This window comes from Lynx canadensis, chromosome A3, assembly GCF_007474595.2.
Source record: "Lynx canadensis isolate LIC74 chromosome A3, mLynCan4.pri.v2, whole genome shotgun sequence".
In the NCBI taxonomy this organism is placed as follows: domain Eukaryota; kingdom Metazoa; phylum Chordata; class Mammalia; order Carnivora; family Felidae; genus Lynx; species Lynx canadensis.
Window position 1 is genome coordinate 4,795,915 of NC_044305.1, and position 24,070 is coordinate 4,819,984.

At 47.0% G+C, this 24,070-nt stretch overlaps 2 protein-coding genes across 8 annotated transcripts in view; one reads left to right on the top strand and one right to left on the bottom strand.

Annotated features, from left to right (window-relative positions):
- The window catches only part of RAB22A (RAB22A, member RAS oncogene family), a 57,823-nt gene extending 52,853 nt beyond the window's left edge, over positions 1-4,970 (bottom strand). For 2 of the 3 annotated variants that reach the window (XM_030309314.1, XM_030309313.1), the window contains exons 1-2: positions 4,847-4,966; positions 3,785-3,864 (exon numbers count right to left, since the gene is read on the bottom strand). In XM_030309314.1, coding sequence (XP_030165174.1) covers positions 3,785-3,864; positions 4,847-4,882 — 116 coding nt within the window. In that variant the 5' untranslated portion in view covers positions 4,883-4,966. Of the gene's footprint in view, positions 1-3,784; positions 3,865-4,846 lie in introns of all 3 variants that reach the window. The other variant, XM_030309315.1, reaches the window with a different exon arrangement.
- A 318-nt stretch (positions 4,971-5,288) lies between these two features.
- Positions 5,289-24,070, top strand: part of LOC115509926 (serine/threonine-protein phosphatase 4 regulatory subunit 1-like) — an 83,284-nt gene continuing 64,502 nt past the window's right edge. The window contains exons 1-2 of one of the 5 annotated variants that reach the window (XR_003967523.1): positions 5,289-5,330; positions 5,482-5,526. Coding sequence is in view for 2 of the 5 variants with exons in the window: in XM_030309320.1 (XP_030165180.1) it covers positions 5,324-5,330; positions 5,482-5,526 (52 nt within the window). In the remaining 3 variants the exon portion in view is untranslated. Of the gene's footprint in view, positions 5,331-5,381; positions 5,527-11,465; positions 11,576-24,070 lie in introns of those variants that run through there. The other 4 variants (XM_030309320.1, XM_030309317.1, XM_030309318.1 and 1 more) reach the window with 4 other exon arrangements.

Consider the following 24,070-nt stretch of genomic DNA (forward strand, 5'->3'; position numbering starts at 1 on the left):
GGCTCGAACTCCCGGACCGCGAGATCGTGACCTGGCTGAAGTCAGACGCTTAACCGACTGCGCCACCCAGGCGCCCCCATACATACTAATTTTTGACAGAGGCGCCAAGGTAATTTAATTACATAAATGCAGAATTCATCATTAACAAATGTTGCTATAATGACTAGACTGACACATGGGAAAAAATGATCCTTGACTTCCTTTGCACAGTAAACTACAGCTAGTAGAATTAAGTCATAAACTAAGATTTAAAACATAAAGGCGTAAGAATTCTAAACAAAAGCATAGGAGAAAATCTTGATGATTTTGGATGGATGCGTAAGACACAAAAAACATGAACTATAAAAATAATTGATACACTGGACTTGATCAAAAAACACCTTTGCTCTTTAAAAGAAACTGTAATCGGGGCGCCTGGGTGGCGCAGTCGGTTAAGCGTCCGACTTCAGCCAGGTCACGATCTCGCGGTCCGTGAGTTCGAGCCCCGCGTCAGGCTCTGGGCTGATGGCTCAGAGCCTGGAGCCTGTTTCCGATTCTGTGTCTCCCTCTCTCTCTGCCCCTCCCCTGTTCATGCTCTGTTTCTCTCTGTCCCAAAAATAAATAAATGTTGAAAAAAAAAAATTAAAAAAAAAAATAAATAAAAGAAACTGTAATCAAAAGTTTTTTTTTAAAAAAAATTTTTTTTTTCAACGTTTATTTATTTTTGGGACAGAGAGAGACAGAGCATGAACGGGGGAGGGGCAGAGAGAGAGGGAGACACAGAATCGGAAACAGGCTCCAGGCTCTGAGCCATCAGCCCAGAGCCCGACGCGGGGCTCGAACTCGCGGACCGCGAGATCGTGACCTGGCTGAAGTCGGACGCTTAACCGACTGCGCCACCCAGGCGCCCCGTAATCAAAAGTTTAAGAAGAAAGTTTTTGAAGTGTGGAAGTTAACTAGTTGTTGGCATTGAGGGAAGTGAGCAGCAGGGGGGACAGCAGCAACTATGAGGCGGGAGAACAGGGCATGGGGGGGGGGGTGGCCAGGTCGTGGAGTTCAGGGGAGGCTCCAACACCACTTACCAGGTGTTGGCGTGCTGGAGGGCAACCCTTGTCTTCCCTAGTTCTCTTCCTCCGTGATCATGCTCCCTTGTTGTCTTCTCCTCTCCCGCCCCCCAACGCTTGTTTTGCAAATGTAGGTCTTCCCCAGCTGTGTCCTGCTCCCCACGTTTCCCACGAGCGCTCTCATCCCCCCCACAACTCAACTTCACCTGTGCACTGTAGTCTCAAGTCAACTTCTCCAGGCTTCCCCTTAGGGCCAGGCCCATATTTCCAACCCGTGATTTGGACCTCGTCCCCTGCAGAACTTGGTAGCCATCCCTCTTCCTGTCCTAAGGCCCTCACTCCTCCCATACTCGTGGGCCTTCCCTAATGGCCACATATGTCATACAGGGTGGGGTGAGGGGAAGCATGGGCCTTAGGAGCCATCAGGCCTGGACTTAAATTGGAACTTTCCGTGGAAAATGGGAATTTAGACATTCTGCCCCTCCTACCTCCCTCTGCACCTATGCCCTCCGTCCATCTTTGGGAAATGGAAATTAAGACCAGAATGAGGTACTACCATGCACCCTCCAACACAGCTAAAATTAAAAACTGCATAATCCACTCATCTTCCAATTTTTAAACAGGGCTTCCAAATGCTTTACACCTCCACTGTTTCCCTCGAGAATCAGCCATTCCTTCATGTTTGGCCAAGCCCCTGTTACCTATCGTGCTCTCAGCACACTCCCATGTTTCTCTTTTGTAGCACAGATAAAGGTCCAATAAATCATTTCCCGCACGTTAGTTTTAGGATGTATCTCTTTCCTCCTTGTAGGGAAGGTCCACCAGGGCAGGAACCGATTCTATCTACATTAGGGGTTGGCCAACTTTCTGAGAAGGGCCAAACAGCGTATATTTTCAACTTTCTGGGCTACAGGACCTTAGTCACAACTATTCAACTCTACCATTGTAGCCAGAGAGCAGTGGACACAGTATGTGCGTAAGTACGACTGTGATTCGGTAAAGTTTTATCTATAAAAACAGCAGGGAGGCCAAAGGTCCAGTCTGCTGACCCCTGGCTTAAATTACCAGCACCCAGTCCAGCACGTGGCATATAGAAAGCGCTCAATGAATAAAGAAAAAAAAAAAAGCGCTTGTTTCTTGTTTTTGTCAACTCGATGGAAACCAGTACGGAGGGAAGGTGGTTTTAGTGGGATGCTGGGGGTGGAATGGAGACAACAGTAGGTCCAAGAGGGAACAGCAGTTGAGGAAGCAGCAACCTCTCTTCCAGGAGTTCCCGCCACCGGCACGGCAGGCTTGGGAAATGGTATGGTCTTAGGACAGCAGGTGAGTCGGGGACACCTTTGCAGGCCATGACAAGGAGGCGGGGCGCGGGAAGAAGAAAGGGACAAGTGGTGAAGAGGGGGCTCCAGGGCTCAGGTGTGAGGGGAGCTGGTCACAAAAGGAGGAAGATACCTGCGGAGGCCGAGAGAAAAGAAACCAGGACAGGTGGAAGGAAATGAAGGGAAAACCTCATCTTCCTCTTGCCTGTGAAATGTGAGCCAAGACCTCCTGGTGAAGAGAGCGGGAGTCAAGGTGGGGAACCCCAGCGTCCGCCAGCCTGGGGAAGTGGACGCCCAGGATGGGGCTGCTGGCCACATCACCACCACTGGAACCATACCCCTCCTGTTCTGTCTCCTCGTCTGAGAGAGCACTTTTCACCAAGGTGGTGTCTGCGTATTCCAGAGACGTGTTTCCAGCTCTGACCTGGTGTGAAATGTGTCACGCACTGAGTCACCAGCACTACTTGCTATCACTTCCTGTCACTTCGCTTTCCCAGGCAGGTAGCAACAGGCAGGCCCGAAGGCGGATGAGGTCACGTTTTACACAAGTGCACATACGCAGTTCTTTCTTGAAGGATACAGAAAGGCATTTTAATTTCAGAACGATAGTGGTGGTTTCACCTCCATGCCCGCAGACGGGATTGTGTACGTTGTAAACTGTTTCTGCAGGAGCACTGAATGTTTCTTTAAATGGAAGATACCATTTGATTGGGGGTTTGCAATAAACATAGCATAGCAGCTATTTAATTTTATAAGCCTCGCACAGTAGTAAAACCTATAAGACACAACTTCTCACAGCAAAAGTCTTCATATCACAATACTTAGTTACCCTGAAAGGTTTTCTCACAAAAGCCTATATAGCCAGTCAGTTTCACTTACCCAAAGAACCAGACACCAGGAAAAAGCTGCCATTTCAACATTAATGTATTAATTCATGATTCCTACTTGCGCAGGAATGTATGAGAAGGAGACGGGAGCAGTGGTGACGCGGCCAGAAGCGCTGTCCTGGGCGTCCACTTACCCATGTGCCAGCCCTCCCAGTCTGACAGATGCCTCCCACTTTTCAGGAAAAGAACTAAAACCATCTAAGTATCTTTCGGTTGATGTCCCTGAAAGAGTATTACCAGGACCTCTTTTCTTCTGCTTTATTTCAAGACGTAATTGTCGTTCATATTTACAGACTGAAGTACACTCTACCTGAAACTTTAACTTGTATTTTTAGTTTGAAGCGTTCACCTCACAAATCAAAAGACAACTTTCCCAAAACACACCGGTCCTCACTGTACTTTCAAGTCCTTCCAGAGATGATGGAGACTGCCACCGGTGAACGCATACCCACTCCCTCTCCCGTAACACACTTTTTAATTTGGAAGGACTTCCAATACACCTTTAGCTACATATTCAACAGATTTAATCTCTTACCCTATTGTTGGGTTGATGTTCGGATCAAAACTGTCTTCCACGAACCGCCATACGATGCTCGATTTACCTACACCTGTATCCTGAAAGAGAAGGGAGACACACAAATAAATCTCCTTGCTTGCAGACAGCGAAAACCACATTGGGCCATGGGTTCAGGATTTCAGAAAAATCACTGTACATGCTAAGTTTCAGAAGTTAAGAGACACAAAGAAGGTTTTCATAAACATCCAGCGGGAGTAATTACATTTCAAAACGCACTGCAGGAGAGGGGTTTTGCAGTTTTTAGGAGCCATTAGAATCTTCTGAAAAACCCAAAGTTGCTGCTTAGTGTGAAAAGTGACAAACTCTCTTGTTAACGTGTATAAGTAAACTCTGAACTCTTGAATTCCTTCTGAGTAATCCCTGATAAATCACAGCCCCACCCTATTTGGGAAGGGGGAAGGCTAGTTATTGGAATCCCTTTCACTCTCTAAAGCAGCAACTCAGGCAAGAGAGCATTCACTGCGCAAAGCGGGATCTCAAGAGGCAAAGTTGCCCTGACAAGGCAGGAAGCTGAAGCTTCCAACTAGTTCTTGGAGTTTCGTGATCTGAACTTTCCCCCAAGAAAGTAACTCTGCGAGAAGGGGGCGGGGGGTGATCCCACAAGTTCAAAAACTCCAAACAAACGAGAAAGGAGAGGACGCTGCTTGTAAAACCTGAAGACCTGCTATTGGTTTCACTCTGGAAGACTCGGCCAACTTCTAACTAGTACCTTAGTAGGAAACTATTTGGGAGCTGCTCTCAACCTAGATGCAACGGAGAGGCAGGGAAGGCTCCTCACCCTCTGGGGGCGGGAGGAGTCCCTGGGCTCCAGGGAGGAACAGGGGAGAGGGTCCCTCCGGCCAGTAGGACCCTCAGGGGCGGGTGGCAAGGGGGGCAAGGAGGACCCGGGGGCCGGAGGGAGGGTCCCGGGGCAAGTCCCGCACGGAGGCTGGGGGAAGGGGCGGAGGGGACTTGGGCACGCTTGGGTCCTCGGCCTGCCCGGCCTCCCGCGGCCCTCCCGGCCGGCCAGCCGCCACTCACCCCCAGCAGGCACACTTTGAGCTCCCTCAGCGCCATGGCCCGGGAGCCAGGGGCGCGGGCCCGCCGCCGCCCTAAGTTGAAGAGGGAGAGGCCGGGCCCAGCACGAGCATCCCCCGGCGCCGCCGCCGCACGGCTCAGCCCCGGCCGCGGGGCGCGCAGAGGCGGCGGCCGTCCGCTCGCCAGCCCTCGGCCCGTCCCGTCCGCCGCCAGCCGCGCGGGGCCCGCCTCAGCAGCCCGGACGGTGCTCCGGCCTCCCGGGCGCCGCTGCCGCCGCCATCTTGGGACGCCTTGCCGGGTCACCTGACCTCCCCGCCCACTTCGGCAGCCACCTTCGCCGGGAGGGCGGGGTCGGCCGGCGCCGCGAGGCTCGCGGGGAGGTGCTGGCCCTGGGGGGCGGGGCCCGGAGCCCTAGGCCCCGCCCCTCACCCGGTCCCGCCCCCCCCCCCGCGCGGACCCCGCCTCCTGGCCCATCCCAAGATGGCGGGTGAGTGGGTTTGGCTCCCTGGGCGCAGGGGCGGCCCCCTCCCCCCAAGCCGGACCACCCCAGGAGGCCCGGGGACCCCCGCCCGCCCCTGAGCCCGCCTGCCACGGTCCCCCTCCTTATGTGTAACTCCTGTGTGTTTCTTGGTTTTCAGAGATTCCTCTGTACTTTGTGGACTTGCACGATGACTTAGACGATTGTAAGTATCAGTTGGGGCGCCCCCGCCCCTCCCGGGAAACCTCTCACGGAATTCGGGGTGCACGGAACGCCGCGGGAGAGCTACAGGCCAGGCCCCTCCCTGTTGGGACAGAAGAACAGGACCCCCAACTTCCTGGATGCACTGGTGGCGGTCCCTCCTCACTGGGCGGAGCCGGGCGAGGATGGGGAGCCCTCCCCTCCTGAGGGAGGATTTTGGTCGTTGTTGGGAAACTTCTGACTTCCGGTCACTTTCTTTCTCTTCCTCCTCCTCGCCCGCGGCGGCCGGGGAGGGTGCGGGGGCTTGCCCCAAGTCCTGGTGACTGGGGGCGAGAGGAGGCGCGGCCACCTTGCACCCAGGGTCTCCACTTTTTCCCTGGGAGTTTTCCCAGTGCCGCGGAGTTTCAGAGTTTGGTTGGTCCCGCCCTCCGTGTGGCCGGCCACAGACTTTTACGGACTTCTCACGTGGACTGGCCACAAGCCCAGCTCCATCACTTCTCCCAAGGAGCCCCTTTGGCGCCTTCCTTCCTGGGGTGGGTCTCCTAAACTTGGCCCTTCCTGCGCTCTCCTTCTCTTTGGAATCGCCTTAAGGACTGAGGGCTGGGGGAGGTGTCATCCTGTAAATGCAAATCCCCATTTGTGGTAAATGAAGCATTTCCTTTCCGTTCAACAAACATTTCTTGAGCACCTACTTGTTCTGGGCCAGGCCACGTGCAGCTCCCTAGACCTACAAAGAAGAACCAGAAACAGGGGCAGCGCCCAGGGGTTCACAGTCCAGGAGGAGAGCTGACTTGTAAACAAAACGACCGAACCCCGGGATGCTTGGCTGGTAAAGGAGTCCTGACGGTTTTCCTTACCTGACGAATCACCCCAAAACTTAATGACTTAAACCAACAGCATTTTATTATTGCTAACAGTTCTGTGGGTTGACTGGGTGATACAGAAGCTTCGTGTGTTCTCCGTTGAACTCTGGGAAGGTGAGAAGGTCCGAGATGGCTTCAGGCGCAGGAGATCTCACAGGACTGTCAGACAGGAGCTCTGTTCTCCAGGTGTCTTTTCCACTTGGTTTGGTTGGGATTCTCAAAGCATGGTGGCTGCAGGCACCTCTTTTCTGGCGGCTCACGTCCTTGTCTTTTTTGTATATATGTACCAAAAGGAACTAAGACTCTAGGAAAAAATAATTATGATTTTACTTTGGCCTTGTTTGAGCAAGTACTGGGTATTTGGACCTAATACTAGAGGAGGCCTTAAATATTCTGTAGCAGACTGCTGAAGACTTGCCCCAACAGAGAAGGAAACTACCATTATGGCTCTGAATATACCCATGCCTTGTGTATTGCAAGTTTGGGAGTCTGGTGGGGCTTCCTGTTTGATGGGTGGGAGCTGCGAGGTGCTGACTTTACCATGCAATTGATTTAAAAGCCATGGGAGGCTGGCCTGTCCCCCCCCTCCCCGCCCCCGCAAGCCCCCGGGTCTCACCCATATACCTTACTGTGCTGGTATTGGGAGGCATTATCACACCGTGGTTGACAGACAGCAAGGACCCTGAGGTCCTGTGAGCCACTTCTTTCCTTTTAGCTCAATGTCTGACGTAACAATTTTTATAGTCCATGAATTCATTATTATTATTTTCATCATCACTAGTGCTGGGCTTTCGTGTAAGATTTTCTGATTCAGCGTTTATGGCTACTACTCTGGGAGGTGGAGGAGATTGTTCCAGTTTTGCAAGTGATAAAACAGAATCCGAGAAGTGGAGTAACTAACTCATCCAGTCTGCTACAGCTCATAAGTGATCGAACCAGCAGTCACGCTCTGTTCCTTTTGACCCTTGTCCTTTTTTTTCCTGCCGCCCAGATCAACCTCAAATATTCTTAACCTAATGGTAGGGGGCACGGCTGTCAGTTTGAGTGGTTTTGTGTCGTCTTCCTTGGGTGTTTTGTCCAAGCGATGCGGTAACTGCTTCATTGAGGCGGTCAGTCGCTGTGGGCAGGGACACAGGTCACCCTTTTTATAACCCAATGTCCTGTATGAGCTAGGCGTTTAATTAATTAATTACAGTTGTGACTTGGAACAGTAATGGATTGCAAGGCTTGTCTGATTTACTTGGTGATTCTTGATAAAATTTGACTTAAAAAAAAAAAAAGAAAGCCTTAATGAATGGATGCCTTGTTTTTTAAAAATCATTCAGAGTCTTCAGGCCATCGCAGCACAGAAAAAATTTAATTTTAGAGAGTTAGCTTGCTAAATTCCTTCTCTCGAGAGCAGAGAGTGTGTGCGGTGGCCTGGCATATTGGTCCCGGTGGAGGATTGCACTGGAAAGTGGAGCTTTGTGAGTTTGTGCCTAAGGGGCCTATGAATTTGCTTACAGCATGTGCAGCCTGAAGAGGTATTACTCTCAGTAAGGTTTGTTGGCCAATTAGAATGTAAGCCTGTGTCGGTGGTAGGTGGGAAAAAAAAACAAACCAAAAAACACCCCGAGCGCAATCCATTGTGGATGAAAAGACACCTAAGTGACCTATCAGCAAGTTCGATATGTGGTCATACTTGGGCTCTTAGTTGAACAAACCAGCTTTAACAAGACATTATTGAGACAGTTGGGGAAAATTGAACTTGGACTGGGTGGTAGCTGGTGGTAAGGATTATTATGAATTCTGTCAGATGTGATAGTCGTATCACAGTTTCGTTCAAAGGAGAAAAGGCCTTATCTAACAGAAACAAGCAAGTTTTTATGGGCGAAATGATTTGATGCGGGAGGTCTGCTTTCAGATACCGCAGCAAACAATAAACAGGCACAAAGTTGGGAGGAAGGATAAGTGGGAGAAGAAGGGCAGAATATTGATACTTGTTGAGGCTGGTTGCCGGGGACGGTGGGCTTATTATACTGTTCTCTCTGTTTTTGCATATGTGTGAAAATGTCCACAGTACAGTTTTTAAAAAATGAAAGTTTCGGGGCGCCTGGGTGGCGCAGTCGGTTAAGCGTCCGACTTCAGCCAGGTCACGATCTCGCGGTCCGTGAGTTCGAGCCCCGCGTCGGGCTCTGGGCTGATGGCTCAGAGCCCGGAGCCTGTTTCCGATTCTGTGTCTCCCTCTCTCTCTGCCCCTCTCCCGTTCATGCTCTGTCTCTCTCTGTCCCAAAAATAAATAAACGTTGAAAAAAAAAAAAATTAAAAAAAAAAAAAATGAAAGTTTCATCTGTGACCAAACATCTGCACAAAGAGTTGGAAAGCTGGATTCCCAGTTCTGAAGGCACTACAAAGTTACAGTAAGATGCATTTTTAGCTTCAAAAGACAGACTGATAGACTGTATTAGCATTTAGGGAACAGTGTGTTTTCAGAGGTTTAGTTTTTAAGAGGTATCTATCTATGAAAGAAGTTGGAGAGGGCATGCTTCTATTGAATGGAAAACCTAGGTGTCCACAAATGATATCTGAACTTTTGTAGAAAATAGGATTATTAAGTCAGAGGAATATAGACAACCTACTTGGATCCTATTGCTGGAAGGAGCAGTGTATGTTTAAGCTTGAATAAGAGACATCCTCCAGAGCAAAAAGCATTCCATTTCACCTGCTTTGTTCCAAGTTTGTAAAAATGTCCTGTTCAAGGACCACGGGCAAACTGTGTGCCCCCAAAGTGGAGAAGCTATGTTAATTTGAGCCCAGAACCAAACCATTGAACTCTTTCTCTGAACTGTAAGATACACTTGAATCAAGGATTGTCAATTAAACCCCCCCCCAAACCCTCCCTGTTAAGTGAACTAGTTTGAACAGGAACAGGAACTTGAGTATGCTGATACTTGTGAAATAGAACACAATCCGGACACTTGGCACTATTCTCTAAATCAGAGATGGGCAATTTTTGTTCTATACAGGCTCTGATAGTAAATATTTTAGGCTTTGTGGGCTGGAAGGTCTGATGCATCCAGTCAAGTCTGCTGTTGTAACCTGGAAGGACTCACAGACATGCCTAAATGAATGGGCACGGCTATTTTCTTTTTTTTTTTTTTTAATTTTTTTTTTTCAACGTTTATTTATTTTTGGGACAGAGAGAGACAGAGCATGAACGGGGGAGGGGCAGAGAGAGAGGGAGACACAGAATCGGAAGCAGGCTCCAGGCTCCGAGCCATCAGCCCAGAGCCTGACGCGGGGCTCGAACTCACGGACCGCAAGATCGTGACCTGGCTGAAGTCGGACGCTTAACCGACTGCGCCACCCAGGCGCCCCGGGCACGGCTCTTTTCTAATAAAACTTTATTTACACATACACCCAGGGGGCTGGATTCGGTCCACGGGCCAAATCATTCTGATCTCATTCTTTCAGAGCCTCTGAGCGTATTAGCTAAGCCAACCTTAACAGACTGTCTTTCCCACCAGGTTCGGTTTGAAGAGCTGACCTCTTTGCTAGTACAGCCTCTGTTTTGTTAAGTAACCCCTGACATACTGCTCAGGGTTCGCATCTCATTTTTCCTGTTGGTGTACTGGGGATAAAAACATGTACCTCTTTCCTCCCAGCAGGATGAGGTGGCAAGGAACAAAAGAGTCAGAGTGGTGGACTCAGTATCAACTTTGCTTCCCCTCTGATCATCATAACGCATTTTACTTTTGTTGCTCTGTATTTTCCATTTCCTGTGAGACAAACAGATGAACATCACAGATTCCCTGAAATTGTCTCTGGTTAAAAAGAGAGGGTTTTTTTGTTGTTGCTGTTGTTGTTGTTGTTGTTGTTGTTGTTGTTGTTGTTTGTTTTGTTCTTCTTTTTAGAAAGTGTTTTTCTAATGTTGGTTTATTTTTAAGAGACAGAGAAACGGAGCGTGAGCGGGGGAGGGGCAGAGAGCGAGGGAGACACTGAATCCGAAGCCTCCAGGCTCTGAGCTGTCAGCACAGAACCCGACGCGGGGCTCGAACTCACAGACCACTAGAGATCATGACCTGAGCCACCCAGCTGCCCTCAGGCAGAGTATTCTTAACTTTATTTTGTTACCAAGCAAAGCTCCCAAGGGGCACAAAAAGACTACGTCACTGGCCCCAGGCAACACAGCTAGTGATTGGCAGAGGTGGGATTCAGACCAGGGAGTCTGGGCTACAGAATTTGTACAAAGCTGCCATGCTTTGGCTTTAGTGCATGACTAATATTTATTAAGGACCTGTTGAGTCCCAGGCACTACACTAGGCCTTATGAACGCAGAGGAGAATAAATCAAACCGTATTTCTGCTCTCACGGAGCTTTCAGTCCATCGGCAGAGATAGCCTTGAAAAAGCCAACATAAATGAGTGAGCTAAGTTCGGGAGTGGTGGTGTAGGACGTGTGACAGGTGAGTGTGATCAGAAGTGCCAGGCAGGGCTATTGGAGCGACGGAGTTGCTGCTTTACCTTGAGTGGCCAGAGAAGGCTTGTCAGGAGCTCTGACAGGTGCTCTAGGATTTGAATAACAAGACGGAGATGTTTCCTCGTGGAGCTGGAGAAGGCGTCCGGGTGTGGACAGGAGGTCCCGGGGACACAGTCTGGGAGGCCACCGGAAAGCCCCCTTGTAGGGTTCCGGAGCAGAGTTAGGACTGAAGAGAGTCATTACTGGCGGGTGGAAGCCTGAGCCAGGAACGGAGCCCCGGGCAGCAGAAGCTTCCAGTAGCGGAGCCCTGGAGAACAAATATCCCAGCGGTAAGAAACGAGGGGACCCTTGAAGCCGAGGGTTTGGTTTCTTTGGGTTGTTCCGTTTGGGTCGATCATCTCTGCCACTTGCCACAGAAGGGTCAGGTGAGGTGGGGACTGAAGGGCAGCCACGGGCTCTGGTAGTTCGGAGGGTCTACGGTGACCTCAGTGCGAGCTTTTCCAAGGCAGCCAAGGAGCAGAAGCCAGACCAGAATCATTTGGGAAGGCACGAGGAGTTAAGGCAATGTCACGTTTAGTTCACTAGCTGAGTGGTCACTTATTGACTAGCCCTTGTATTCCAGGCACTGGCTAGCAGTTGGGCACTTTTGGGAATGGTCGCCGTTCTTGTGAACTCATAGCCCGGCAGGGGGAAAACAGACCCTTTGAAGGAGAAGCAGCTGGAAGGATTGAGGTCAGTTGCTTTTCTTGGATAGAAGAGCCCAGAACACATTTGCATTATTTATATCTACTCTGAAACCCTTAAAAAAAATATATATATATATATATATATATAGTGTATATACCATATGTATATCATATGATATATATTATATATGTATAATTTGAATGGCCCAACAATTCTACTTTAAGATGTGAACATATTCTTCTCAAAAAGACCTGGTCATAGTAGCACTATTCTTTCTTTTGTCTTAAATCTTAAGCACTCTTTGTGGTTTCAGAGCCTTGTTAACTTTATCCATAGATTAACACTTTAGATATATTGAATAGGTTAGGGGAAAAAAAGTCATGTAATAATTTATTGCCTATGTACTGTTACCTGACATTGTATTATTTACTCTGGATAAATTTTGTTAGTAATTCTAGAACTGATAATTTTTTCTCTCACACTGCATATATATTATATATATATAATTTATTGCTTTTATTTTTTATTTTTAAATTTTTTATGGAAGTGTAATTAACATAATGTTATGTTGTGCACTATAACGATCAACAATTCTATACATTACTCACTGCTCATCATGGTAAGTGTGCTCTTACTAAATTTTTTTTATGTTTATTTGAGAGAGAGAGAGAGAGAGAGAGAGAGAGAGAGTGAGCATGAACGGGGGAGGGGCAGAGAGAGGGAGACACAGAATCCGAAGCAGGCTCCAGGCTCTGAGCTGTCAGCACAGAGCCCGACGCGGGGCTCGAACTCACGAGCCGTGGAATCGTGACCTGAGCCGAAGTCAGATGCTTTATCGACTGAGCCTCCCAGGTGCCCCACAATAAGTGTGCTCTTAGTCTCCTTTATCTGTTTCACCCATCACATAGTAGCACTATTCTCAATAGTCAGAAACGGGAACCCACCCACACATCCATCATGAATACAATCCATCATGGATTATGAATTGTGGTTCCATTCATACAAGGAAAACTATGTAGCTATAATAGTGAATGATCTAGGAGTCTACCTAATAATGTGGATGAACTTCGCAAACATAATAATGAGTGATCGAAGCCAGACACAAAAGGGTACATACTGCACGATGGCATTTATACGAACTACAAGAACAAGCAAAGCTAATGGCATCCGGGCTGTTTGAAAGCAGGAGAGTGGTCATCCTTGGGGTAGGAGAGGAAGTGGAAGGGGGCCGAGGGGCTTTTGGAGGTGCTGGTAAAATTGTTGAGCCGAGTGCTGGTCACCCCAGTGTGTTCAGTTTGTGAAAATCCTTCAAGTGGAACGCTTACTATTTGTACACTTTTCCATATAGTGTTATGCTTGGATTTTCTAAAAGGCACTGATTTTTAGAATCAAGGTGCAAGGGAGAGTATAACCAGGGACTGAGGAGAAGGAGTCCATGAAAAGGGAAAGATGACATACTTTTTTTAAAACAGCTTTTTATTTATTTAAGTCATCTCTACACCCATCCTGGGGCTTGAATTCACCACCCCAAGATCAAGAGTCCCATGTTCTGCTGACTGAGCCAGCCAGGCGCTCCCTAAAGCGAAAGACGACAGAGCAGAAAGAGTGGAAGACTTGTGGGGGTTGGATTGTATGAGACCAGAACAGAGCTTGGTGCATCCATAGAAGAGTGTGCTTCTTTCCTAGAAGAAGGAGGGCGGCCTTCCTGGCAGCTTGGCCAAGGTGGTCAGTAGAGAAGTGACTTTATGTTGGTCAGCATTGCTTGACGATTTCAAATATTTTGAACAGTAGGAATGTCAAGACCCACGCGCACATACACAAACCCCAAAGGTTGTGGGTTTTGTCTTACAACCTGTTTTCCTTCTCGAATCTGCCTCACATCTGACTGGAGGAGTCACTGCATATTTAAGTAATATCTTTCCATTCAGTAATATTATGTAACGCCTGGCACTCTCCCACCTCCTCTAACTCCATCCCCAACCTGGTGAGTCGGCAGGAAAATGGAGATGTGTAATGTCAGAATGGAGCACATGCTCTGCTTTGAGCTGCAGAGTTCTTTCCTATCAGGTAGCCCGAGTAAATGTTTCCCGTTAACCGTCAATGTAAAAGTCAGAGTCATAAATAATGACAGGTTTTGGAAGCCGTGATTAAAGCCACAAATCAAAGGGGAATTTCCATGTATGCATGGTGTGGAAAGGGCGGCTGCTCATGAATTAAGTTGGTCTTTTCGGCCAGCCCATGGCGTAGCGCTAGTAATAACCATCAGTAGCCCTCAAAGATTTGCCATATAAAACATTATGCATTGGTCGGATCTGCTCATACAAGAGCTAATAAATCAGCGTGGGTCTTGTTAGAGAATGGCATTTATATAGAGAAAGTTTGCTCGTGCAACTTGCTGTTGAAATTTAGTTAAGTCAACAAGGACCTGCAGTGTTTGGGGGTCAGTTTCCCCCTAAAAGCCAGTGAAGAATCAAGAGTGTTCTTTAGCTTTTAGATGGGCCAGGTTTGTCTAGTCTAGCTATTAGAAATAGTCCCAATCGGGGCGCCTGGGTGGCGCAGTCGGTTAAGCGTCCGACTTCAGCCAGGTCACGATCTCGCGGTCCGTGAGTTCGAGCCCCGCGTCAGGCTCTGGGCTGATGGCTCGGAGCCTGGAGCCTGTTTCCGATTCTGTGTCTCCCTCTCTCTCTGCCCCTCCCCCGTTCATGCTCTGTCTCTCTCTGTCCCAAAAATAAAAATAAACGTTGAAAAAAAAATATTTAAAAAAAAAAAAAAAAAAGAAATAGTCCCAATAGAGGAATCGGCATTGACGAATGAAACCACTTTAAATAACACATTAATGGATGGTTTACTGTGGTTCCTCCCAAAATTGTTTAAGGCCTTACAAAGACTTAGTAATTGTTCATCGAAGAGTGGCTAATGAGACGCTCTATAAAATTATCAATTATGTAAGTTCTACATTACTGCATTTTTTTTTTAAGTACATATTTTGCAAATAAGGCTAAGGTCCTTCTTCACCATCAACCAATATTCTAACATTCTGAGATGGGCATAGACAGAGTGGGCCACATCTATCGTGTTCTCCCCACCGATGTCCCCTAGTGCTGTGTCAGAGACAGAATATTGGATTGTATGGATAATTGGGCTGGCCCAGGGTGGCATAGCTCACATAGACTTATAGTGACAGGATGGCATGTTGAATGGGGAATCGTAAATATTGGGAATGCCTGGAGAACGGGTTCTTAATGAAAATGCTTGCCAGGGTAGACGTGCTATAACGTTCTGCCTCCGTCTCTGCCTCTGTTCACGTCTGGGCCGATAAAGGGATCTCATTGGGTATGTTTTATTGTGTTTATTTTTTCTCACCTTTCCACTTAAACCCAGTTCTAGCGTGTCTGTTCAGTCAGGGCCTGGTGGCTTCCTGTGACATCTCTGGCTTCCCCAAACTGGTCAAAGGCAGCAGGCTCTCAGCGTACTTTCCTCTGTTACGCTCTTCCCTTCATCTGGAATGTTCTTTTTCCCAGATCCTCTCTCTCTTCCCTTATGGTGAATTCCTACTTGCCCTTCAAGGCCCAGCTCGGACAGCACCCTGTCGTAGGGAAGCCTCTGCCATCTCACCTTCCGCTTCCAGGCAGAGCTGGCTTCTCTCCTGGCTTGTTTCCATCGGTATCCTATGGCTCTTGCCACCAGAGTGGGTTATTATGGGTGCGATGCTCTTTGTTCCCTTGGGAGCTTTTCGGGTCCCGGGACCATGTCTTTCTCATCTCTGAATCACCAGTACCCAGTTGAATATTGAATTATGGTTTACCGTTGTCACCTGAAGCTAACCGCCGTGGGGGGAGGAAAACATGTTTGAGGTGGGTTCGCTATTAACATGCTTTCGGTTTTGGTACTGGATCATTTCATCTTCTTCTTAGTGCAAGATGGCCAGTGACATTTCTTTTCTTTCTTTCTATTCGATTATGCGTTCTGTGCTTTGAACCTGTAAAAGCACGTTCACCTAACGTTATACTTAAAACGTTCATTTGTGCTTAGCCTTTCTCAAGACAGATCGGCGTCTTGTGAAGAACGTTGACACACGTGTTCAAGGATCCATTGTGTTTCCACTAGAGCGTGCTCATCTCATTTATTCCATGCCCCAGACTGTTTTAAATGATGAATATACTGGCTGTGTTCATTATTTTTGGTAGATGACCCTTGAGTTAGCATAAAAGAGGATGAATCCTTTTTTCCTCAGAGTTGTAGGTTCCAGAAATCTGTTTTTCTGGTGGAACTTTAAATCAAGGAAGAGATTTTTTTTTTCTTTCTTCGATTTCGCTACCTAGCATCCGGTTAAAGGATTAGGGATTACGTTATTCTTTGCAAATTGATCGGAACCTCATCGAAGAGAAGCCCATCTCGTCTCGGGTTGTGTGGGCTCAGGGCTACTGCTTCAGAACTACTCTGGTTTGGGTTGGATGGTGGAGGTGAGCTGCATATCTTTTAGCTAGTTAGCTGGGTTTTAAAACCGGGACTGTCCCTGCGGAGGACAGGTAGCAGCCACAGCCGCTGACCGGATGGCTGCTGGGATGTTGGCCATACAGTTCAGGGAAGCATGGCGGCACATGCACACATGGGTGTGCAGGGCGGGTCAGGGTGCTGAGCATTTCATACAGCCCACCCCACGTATCAAACTACAATCATTCCAAGCCCTTCCCCTAGTGGTCTTTGTTAGCTTTAAATTATCAGTCGTTTTTGGTAGAGGGTCAGTGATGAACTTGTAGGTAGACTTGGTGCGTGGCAGAAACTCGGAGAGTGAGCAGGGGTGGGGCAGAGAGGGAGGGAGACAGGGAATCCCAAGCAGGTTCCACACTGTCAGCATGGAGCCCTGTGGACGGCTCGAACTCAACAACAGTGAGATCATGACCTGAGCCGAAACCGAGAGTAGGACACTTAACTGACTGACCGCACCCACCCCCCCAGGCGCCCCTGTACCTCATATTTCTAACTTGAAAGCTTGAGATTCCTGGTGTTTGTGGGTGACCTAGACTTGCTGGGTCTGAGAGTCATTGACTACTCAGGATATCACCACTTAGACCTCAGCTCTTGGGTTCCTGTGAACAGTTCACCAGACAATAGGCCCTCTTAGCAGGGCTAGAGATGTAAGCTCTAGAAAATTCTTTGTGAGAGCAGGAGTCATTTTATGAGCTACGGACCTGTCAGGAGGCACAGCAAGCTGGCTTGGCAGATATTTACCACTCGTTCATTCATTCATTCATTCATTCAGCAACTTAAAAAAATTTTTTTTTAATATTTATTTATTTTTGAGAGAGACAGAGACAGGGTGCGAGCGGGGGGAGGGACAGAGAGAGGGAGACACAGAATCCGAAGCAGGCTCCAGGCTCCGAGCCGTCAGCACAGAGCCCGACGCGGGGCTCGAACTCACGAGCTGTGAGATCACGACCTGAGCCGAAGTCAGACACTCAACTGACGGGGCCACCCCGGGGCCCCTCATTCAGCAACTTTGACTGAGTGCCTGCTGTGTACCAAGCATATCAGTGAATCAAAGATTTTCCAGGGGTGTGGGGAGAGGAGTGGACCAGCTGATAAACAGTAGACCTGGGATGTAAACATTTTGTGTGTTATAAGGTGATGATTTCTCTGGAAAAACAGGATGGTAGATCATGGTAAGGTGGGGAATAGGTGGGAGGCTTGCAATTTCAAAATAAAGGTCAGGGAGGACCTCACCGAGTGGACGAAGGGGCAGATTTTGAAGAGAAAAAGAAGGGGCGCCCGGGTGGCTCAGTTGCTTAAACGTCTGACTCTTGATCTTGGCTCAGGGCATGATCTCACAGTTGGTGAGTTCAAGCCCCACGTGGGCTCTGCACTGAGAAGGCGGAGCCTCCTAGGGATTCTCTCTCTCTCCCTCTCTCTCTGCCCCTCCCCCACTCTTGCTTGCTCTGTCTCTGTCTCTCAAAAATAAATAAATAAACATTAAAAAAAAAGTGTTAAAAAAAAAAAAAGAGAGAGAAGGAGGTTATCAGAAAGGACATCTCCGGCGGAGGGAACCACCCTGCAGTGCAATGGCCCTTAGCCAGAGAAGGGCCTGGAGTGTTTGGGAAGTAGCTGGGAGCCACGTGGCTGGAGGAGGGGACGGTGAAGGGGAGAAGGAGGAGTGGGAGTGCCCAGAGGGGCAAAGGTGGATCTTTCCTACTGACCCCAGACCCTGCCCTTCGTGGGACCAACCTCTCACCAGGGGCTGTTCAGGTGAGGACACCTGATCCTCTCTTTTACAGTGGTTCTCAAATGGGGGCTTGTGGCAGTGACTGGAGATGTTTGTGATTGTCACAACTCGGGGAGAAGGTGCTCCTGGCATCTAGCGAGTTGAGGCCAGGAATGTTGCAGGGCATCCTGCAGTGCACGCCCCCCCCCCCCCACCTCCGCCACAGAGAGTGAGCGCGGGTCAGTAGTGCTGAGTGGAGAAATCCTAGGCTAGTGTTATATAGTTTATCAGCTGTTGATTGATTCAGTCTGTCTTGGAAAACTTAGTAAAACAAAGAAACACATCAAAACACCACGGAAAGAGGTGATTAATCACAGCCCCCTGTCAGGTGCCTTCACAAGTGACATCGAAGATAATGCCGGCCGTTTTCATTCGCTTTGGGGAAAGGGGATCCGAACCTTGCTTGCATGGACATTTTGGTAAACTCTGGTGCTTTCATGAGATAGGTAAAGGAAAAAATCGAATCTGTCATTTATAGGTAAATAGTAATAATCTCACTGATAATCTCATTAATTCAGACTCCAGTAGGATTTTCTAATTTTGAAAAGGGTCAAGGATGTTGATCCACAGGAGGGAAAATGTTTACCTACAAAATTTTCTTTCGGTACTGGGAATAAAAGGCATTATTATTTGCACGCGAATGTGACGTTATCAATCTGAATATTTTCCTTGGATTACACTAATCCAGTATTTTTCAGAAGTCAGTCTTTTTTTTTTTAATGATTATTTGTTTTGAGAGAGAGAGAGAGAGTGGGAGCGAGTGGGGGAGGGGCAGAGAGAGAGGGAGAGAAGGAATCCCAAGAGGCTCTGTACCGTCAGCGCAGAGCCTGACTCGGAGACTGCTCCCAAGAGCCAGGAGATCATGACCTGAGCCGAAATCAGAGTCAGATGCTCAACCAACTGAGCCACCCAGGAGCCCCCAGAAGTCAGTCATTTCTGTACTGCTTTTCTTATTTTTGCTTTCTCTCTATGCCATTTGTATTTTTCTTTATATCAAATGGCTTATTTTTAAACAAATTTGGAAAACTTGTAGCAGTTGCTCAACATGGAACTTAACCAAAAAATCATAAGATAAAAATCAAATGACGTTAAATTCTAGACAGTTGCCTGCGCAAGACTCGGAGCGCAAGACCTGTGCTGTGTTAAAAAGGAAGGTTCACCAGTTTTAGGGAAGAGTTCAAGGCGTCCGAGCACCAAAAGGAGACTTTGTTGATTTAATTAGAGAATTGAATGGGAATAACTTTCCCACTGTGTGAGTTAGCGATGCTCCATGTACCTTCCCTGTGCCGCACTGGGGGACGCAATGTCCCAAGCTGCCCCTACTCTGTGGCCAGGTGGCCGGCTGGCTTGGGTCAGAGCTGCAGTCGGAGAGTGTGGGACCAACTCGAGGCGCACTGGAGTCCGGTTCTCTGGCTCGGACTCGCTGCCAGCAGCATATTAATGCAGGGCTCCCCAGACCGGCGACTCTCGGATCACTGGGGTCTTTGTTCTGTAGAAGACGGAATCTGTGCCCCTGGTTCTTAAAAATCCCTGTAACTCAGATCTCTTACTATTTCAGATGTGCTTGACACATCTTGACTCCCTCTGCCCTTCCTTACGTATTTCCTGTGAATCCCCAATACTTCCTTCTACTATACCCATTGTTAGGATGATTGGATATTTTTGATTAACTCACGTACTTTATATTGAATGTTCGAGTGCCTTCACCTTATTTTAGCAATTGTACGGTGGTCTGTGACCTGCTTTCTCTCCTTTTGAGACTAAGATCTCTCACTTTTGCAAGCAGAAGCGAATTCATGTCCTGGTTGCTTTGTAACTCGGGTTGTGGGGGTGGCTCGCTGCCACGTCTCACGTTTGTCGTTGTGGAAACTAGATTTTCTCCGCTTTCTCAGGGGCTGCTGGACTCCTGAATTGAATCCCGGTAATCAAAGTCTCGGGAGACTGACTTCTACAGAAGCCAGTATTTATTAAGTGTCTGCCGTGTGCCAGGCATTATATGACACGGTCCAGGGTTTTAAAGGGTCCCCAAGTCCCAACTGGGGAGCCAGAAACCGTCTACTTAGAGTTCATAATGCAGCACCTTTATGTAAAATGGTGAAACCTGACCACTGTATGGTTCCATTCGCTACCCTCCTACTTCACATTATAGTTTTTATTATATAGTGTATCTGCAGATGTTATAAATTCCACAAAAACAAGAGTATCGTTTTTGCTTTGTATTGCTCTAGATTATCGTACGTATTTTCGAAGAAATTAAGAAGACATCTAGTTTTTAAAAAAAACTTACCAACGTATTTACCATTTCCAATGTTCTGGATTCCTTTTGAAGATACAGTTTCCAAATGATACCATGTCTCTTCAGTCTGCAGAAAACTTCCTTTACCATTTCTTATGGTCTGTGTTGGCTGGCTCTGTTTAAAAGGGTGTGTTAAAAACAATTTGCCCCCCTTTTGTTGTCGTCTGACAGTGGCCCTACCTCATCATCATTCCCGAAGGGTGTGTCACCAGATATCTCGTTCTGGGTTGATAGGTTTTCCTGTGAGTCCTTCACAGATGTGATCTGAACGTTCTCCTGCCCCCACTGCTTCTGCAGGCGCCAGAGAGCATTCCAGCCCTCCTTCTTTGTGCAGACATAGTGTTCGCTCTTCTCTGCTGTTTTCAGGGTCAGCAGCAGTCTGACTAGGATGTGTCTAAGGTGTGGTTTCTGTGTATTTATCTTCTTGGGGTTTGCTGAGATCCTTGATTCTGTACAGTTACTTCTTTCACCAAATTTGGGGGATTTGCCATTATTTTATCATTCCGTTAAGTCCACTCAGTGAATTTCTCAATTTCAGACAGTACTTCAACTTGAGAATTTTTATTTAATATCTTTTAATAGTCACCACGTCTTTGCTGAGATTCAGGATCTTTGTAGTCATCACAGGTGTATTTCTTTTACAGCCATAAGCATTTTATAATAGTTACTTTAAAATCCTCGTGTATTTCCAGGGATACCTGGGTGGCTCAGTCAGTTAAGCGTCCCAACTCTTGGTTTTGGCTGAAGTCACGATCTCATGGTTTGTGGGTTTGAGCCCTGCGTGAGGCTCTGTGCTACAGCACGGAGCCTGCTTGGTTCTCTGCCCTTCCCCTGCTCTCTCTCTCCCCTCTCAAAATAAATAAATAAACTTAAAAAAAGTATTTAATAAAGTAAAATAAAATCCTTGTCTATTTCCAACATCTGGGTCCCTTCAGAGTCACTCTGTGATTTTTTTTCTCTTTTAAAAAGGCTAGCTCATGTTTTTCTGTTTCTTTGTTTATTGAGTAATTTTGGATTGTAACCTGGATATTGTGAATATTACATGCTATACGGTCTCTGGATTCTGTTATATGCCTCCAAAGAGTGTAGATTTCTTTGTTTTGTTTCAGGAGGTACTTAACACGAATGAGGTCCCACTGTTAACGGTCACTCCTGTGGTGGGTAGTATCCCAGATCTCAGTTCAGTTCTCTTAGCTTTAGTTGTGCTGTAGAATTTGCCACAAACACGCATGGTCTAGGGGTCAAGATAGAGTTCAGGCCAAGTTTAATACAGAGGCTTCCCCCTCTGATGTTTTCCTTTCTGAGAATTCCCCCCACTTCCTGCCACACTTTCTAGTGGCTATGGTTGCCCTGAAGCCTGGAGATAGAAACATAAGCAATATTGGTAATATGATGTGCTCAGTGATTTAATAATAATAATAGCAGCTGATCTTTTCGAAGTGCTTGTGTGTTTCAGGTTCTAACTGTATCTGACTGTCTAATGTCATTTAATCTCCACTACAGCAATCATCTGAGGCAGGCATCCATTTTTGGGTAAGGAAACAGAATCAGAGAGGGGAGCTTTCTATCCCGAGTTACATACCTTCTAAGAGGCAGCGTGGATTTCATAACCAGGTATTTTAACTCAAGGACTCACACTCTTATTGATTATAAGTAATAAGTAATAGGCCTGTAACATCTTTTCAGTGAGAGATCTGGGGTTTAATTTTTAATCTTTTTTTTTTTTTTTGATGCTTTTCTTTGCCATGGGTGTTCTACAGTATGCATCTACATACGGATTTGTGGGTTTTTGCTTGTTTGTTTTTGAGAGAGCGAGTGAGAGATTGTGAGCAGGGGAGGGGAAGAGGGAGAAGGAGAGAGAGAATCTCAAGCAGGCTCCATGCTCAGTGCTGATGTGGGGCTTGATCTCATGACCATGAGATCATGACCTGAGCCCAAATTAAGAGTTAGATGCTCAACCAACTGAGCCACCCAGGTGCCCCAGTATGGATCTGTTATTAATCATTCAGTTCAGGATTTGTACTTCTTCAAATTGAATATTCATTTTTTTTTTCCATTCTGGAAAATTGTTTGCCATTATCTCTTTGAATATTGCCTCTTCCTATTTTCATTAATCCCTCTTTCTGGAATTCTTATTGGACTTATCTTAGATGTTAGCTTTCCATTCTTCATGTGCCTTAATTGCCGTCCCAGATTTTCCAATTCCCTTTTTCTCTGTGCAGTGTTCTGGGTGATTTGTCAGATCAATCTTCCAGCTCACTAACTCTCTCTTGAGCTGTGTCTAAACTGCTATTTAAGCCAGCTATTGAATTTTTAATTAAATTGTCTCTATTTTTCATTTCTACATGGTTCTTTTTCAAATGTGCCTTTTCTTCCCACCCTTGCGCATCTTTTTTTTTTCATGTTGATGTGTATATTTTAAATCCTATAGTCTATTGTAAATTTTTCTAATATTCGAATCTTGGGGGTGCAGATTCCCATTTGTTGTATCTGCTAAGTCTTTGTCTTGAAGGCTTGTAGCCATACACAGTTTGAAATTTTTTCTCGCCTATTTATCTTCAGCAGGGATTGTTTTGTGAAATTGCGCGCTTATTGGATTGTGAACGGCTCTTTAGAGCAGCTTCTTGTTCGCTTTTGCTGGGATGCCTAGAACTGGAGTTCTCTGGACAGCAATCCTCTCGTAGCTCAGGGCAGGGCTTCTTCCCTCTGCAGGGGTGTGAGTTGACTCTGCGCTCATAGGCCACGTAGGCCTGTGGTTTGATTTCTCACGAGTGACTATGCCTCTCTCCACTCCCACCCTAACTGTAGTCCCTTTCCTCAACTGTCTTATATGGGGGCTTGGTTTCGAATTCACTACCCATATCTTTTATCCCCATGTGGGCTTCAGAAGTCTTAGTGCCTGGGGCCCCTGGGGGTCTCAGTCGGTTGAGCCTCCGACTTCGGCTCAGGTCATGATCTCACGGTTCGTGGGTTTGAGCCCCATGTTGGGTTCTGTGCTGACAGCCCAGAGCCTGGACCCTGCTTCAGATTCTGTCTGCCTCTCTCTGCCCCTCCTCCATTCATGCTCTGTCTCTCTCTGTCTCAAAAATAAATAAACACTAAAAAATAATAATAATAATAAAAAAAAAGTCTTAGTGCCTAAGACCTGTGTCTAGGTCTTAAATGTTGATCCTGGGGTGTCAACTTAGGCTAACTGCTCTCACTTTTCTATCTTCCTTTCTAGCGTTGAGGATGTCCTTTCTGCCTTCTTTCCTGCCTTCCTGCATTTTAAAATATCTACATTTCTGTATTTTCTACTTTTTATTTTTATTTTTTTGTGGTGGGAAGGGGTTCCTTTCTCTTCAGCCCACCGTAAGTTGTCGGAAATCCCAGTAACTGGGGTTTGAATGGAGTTGTCAGAGCCTCTGCTCCTATGGTAATCTATGCTGGGTTAAGTTGGTAATAATGGGGATGGAGAAAGGGGACTGGGGTCAGAATAGAAATCAAAATGTCAGGGGGCGCTTGGGTGGCTCAGTCGGTTAAGTGTCTGACTTCAGCTGCCGTCATGGTCTCCCAGTTTGTGGGTTTGAGCCCTGTGTCGGGCTGTCTGCTGCGTGAGTAGCCCACTTTGGATCCTCTGTCTTCCTCTCTGTGCGCCTCCCCTGTGTTCTCTCTCTCTTTCTCTCAAAAATAAGTAAACATTAAAAAAAAAAAAAGAAATCAAAATATCAGTTTATTACTTGCTAGAAGGAGGTGAATATTTGCCCAGAAGGCTAAGGTATTGTGGTGGATAGATCAGTACCTCCCCACTGGACAAAGTCTAGAATAGGAACTGGACAGTGCTTTTTTCTTTTTTTCTTTTTCCACACCATTCAGGGGCAGATAGCACCCTACTGACAAATATGAACACCCTGGCAATTTCGAGATGCGTTCCTGCATGCCTTTATTTTTTTATTATTTTTTTAAATTTTTTTTAACATTTATTCATTTTTGAGACAGAGAGAAG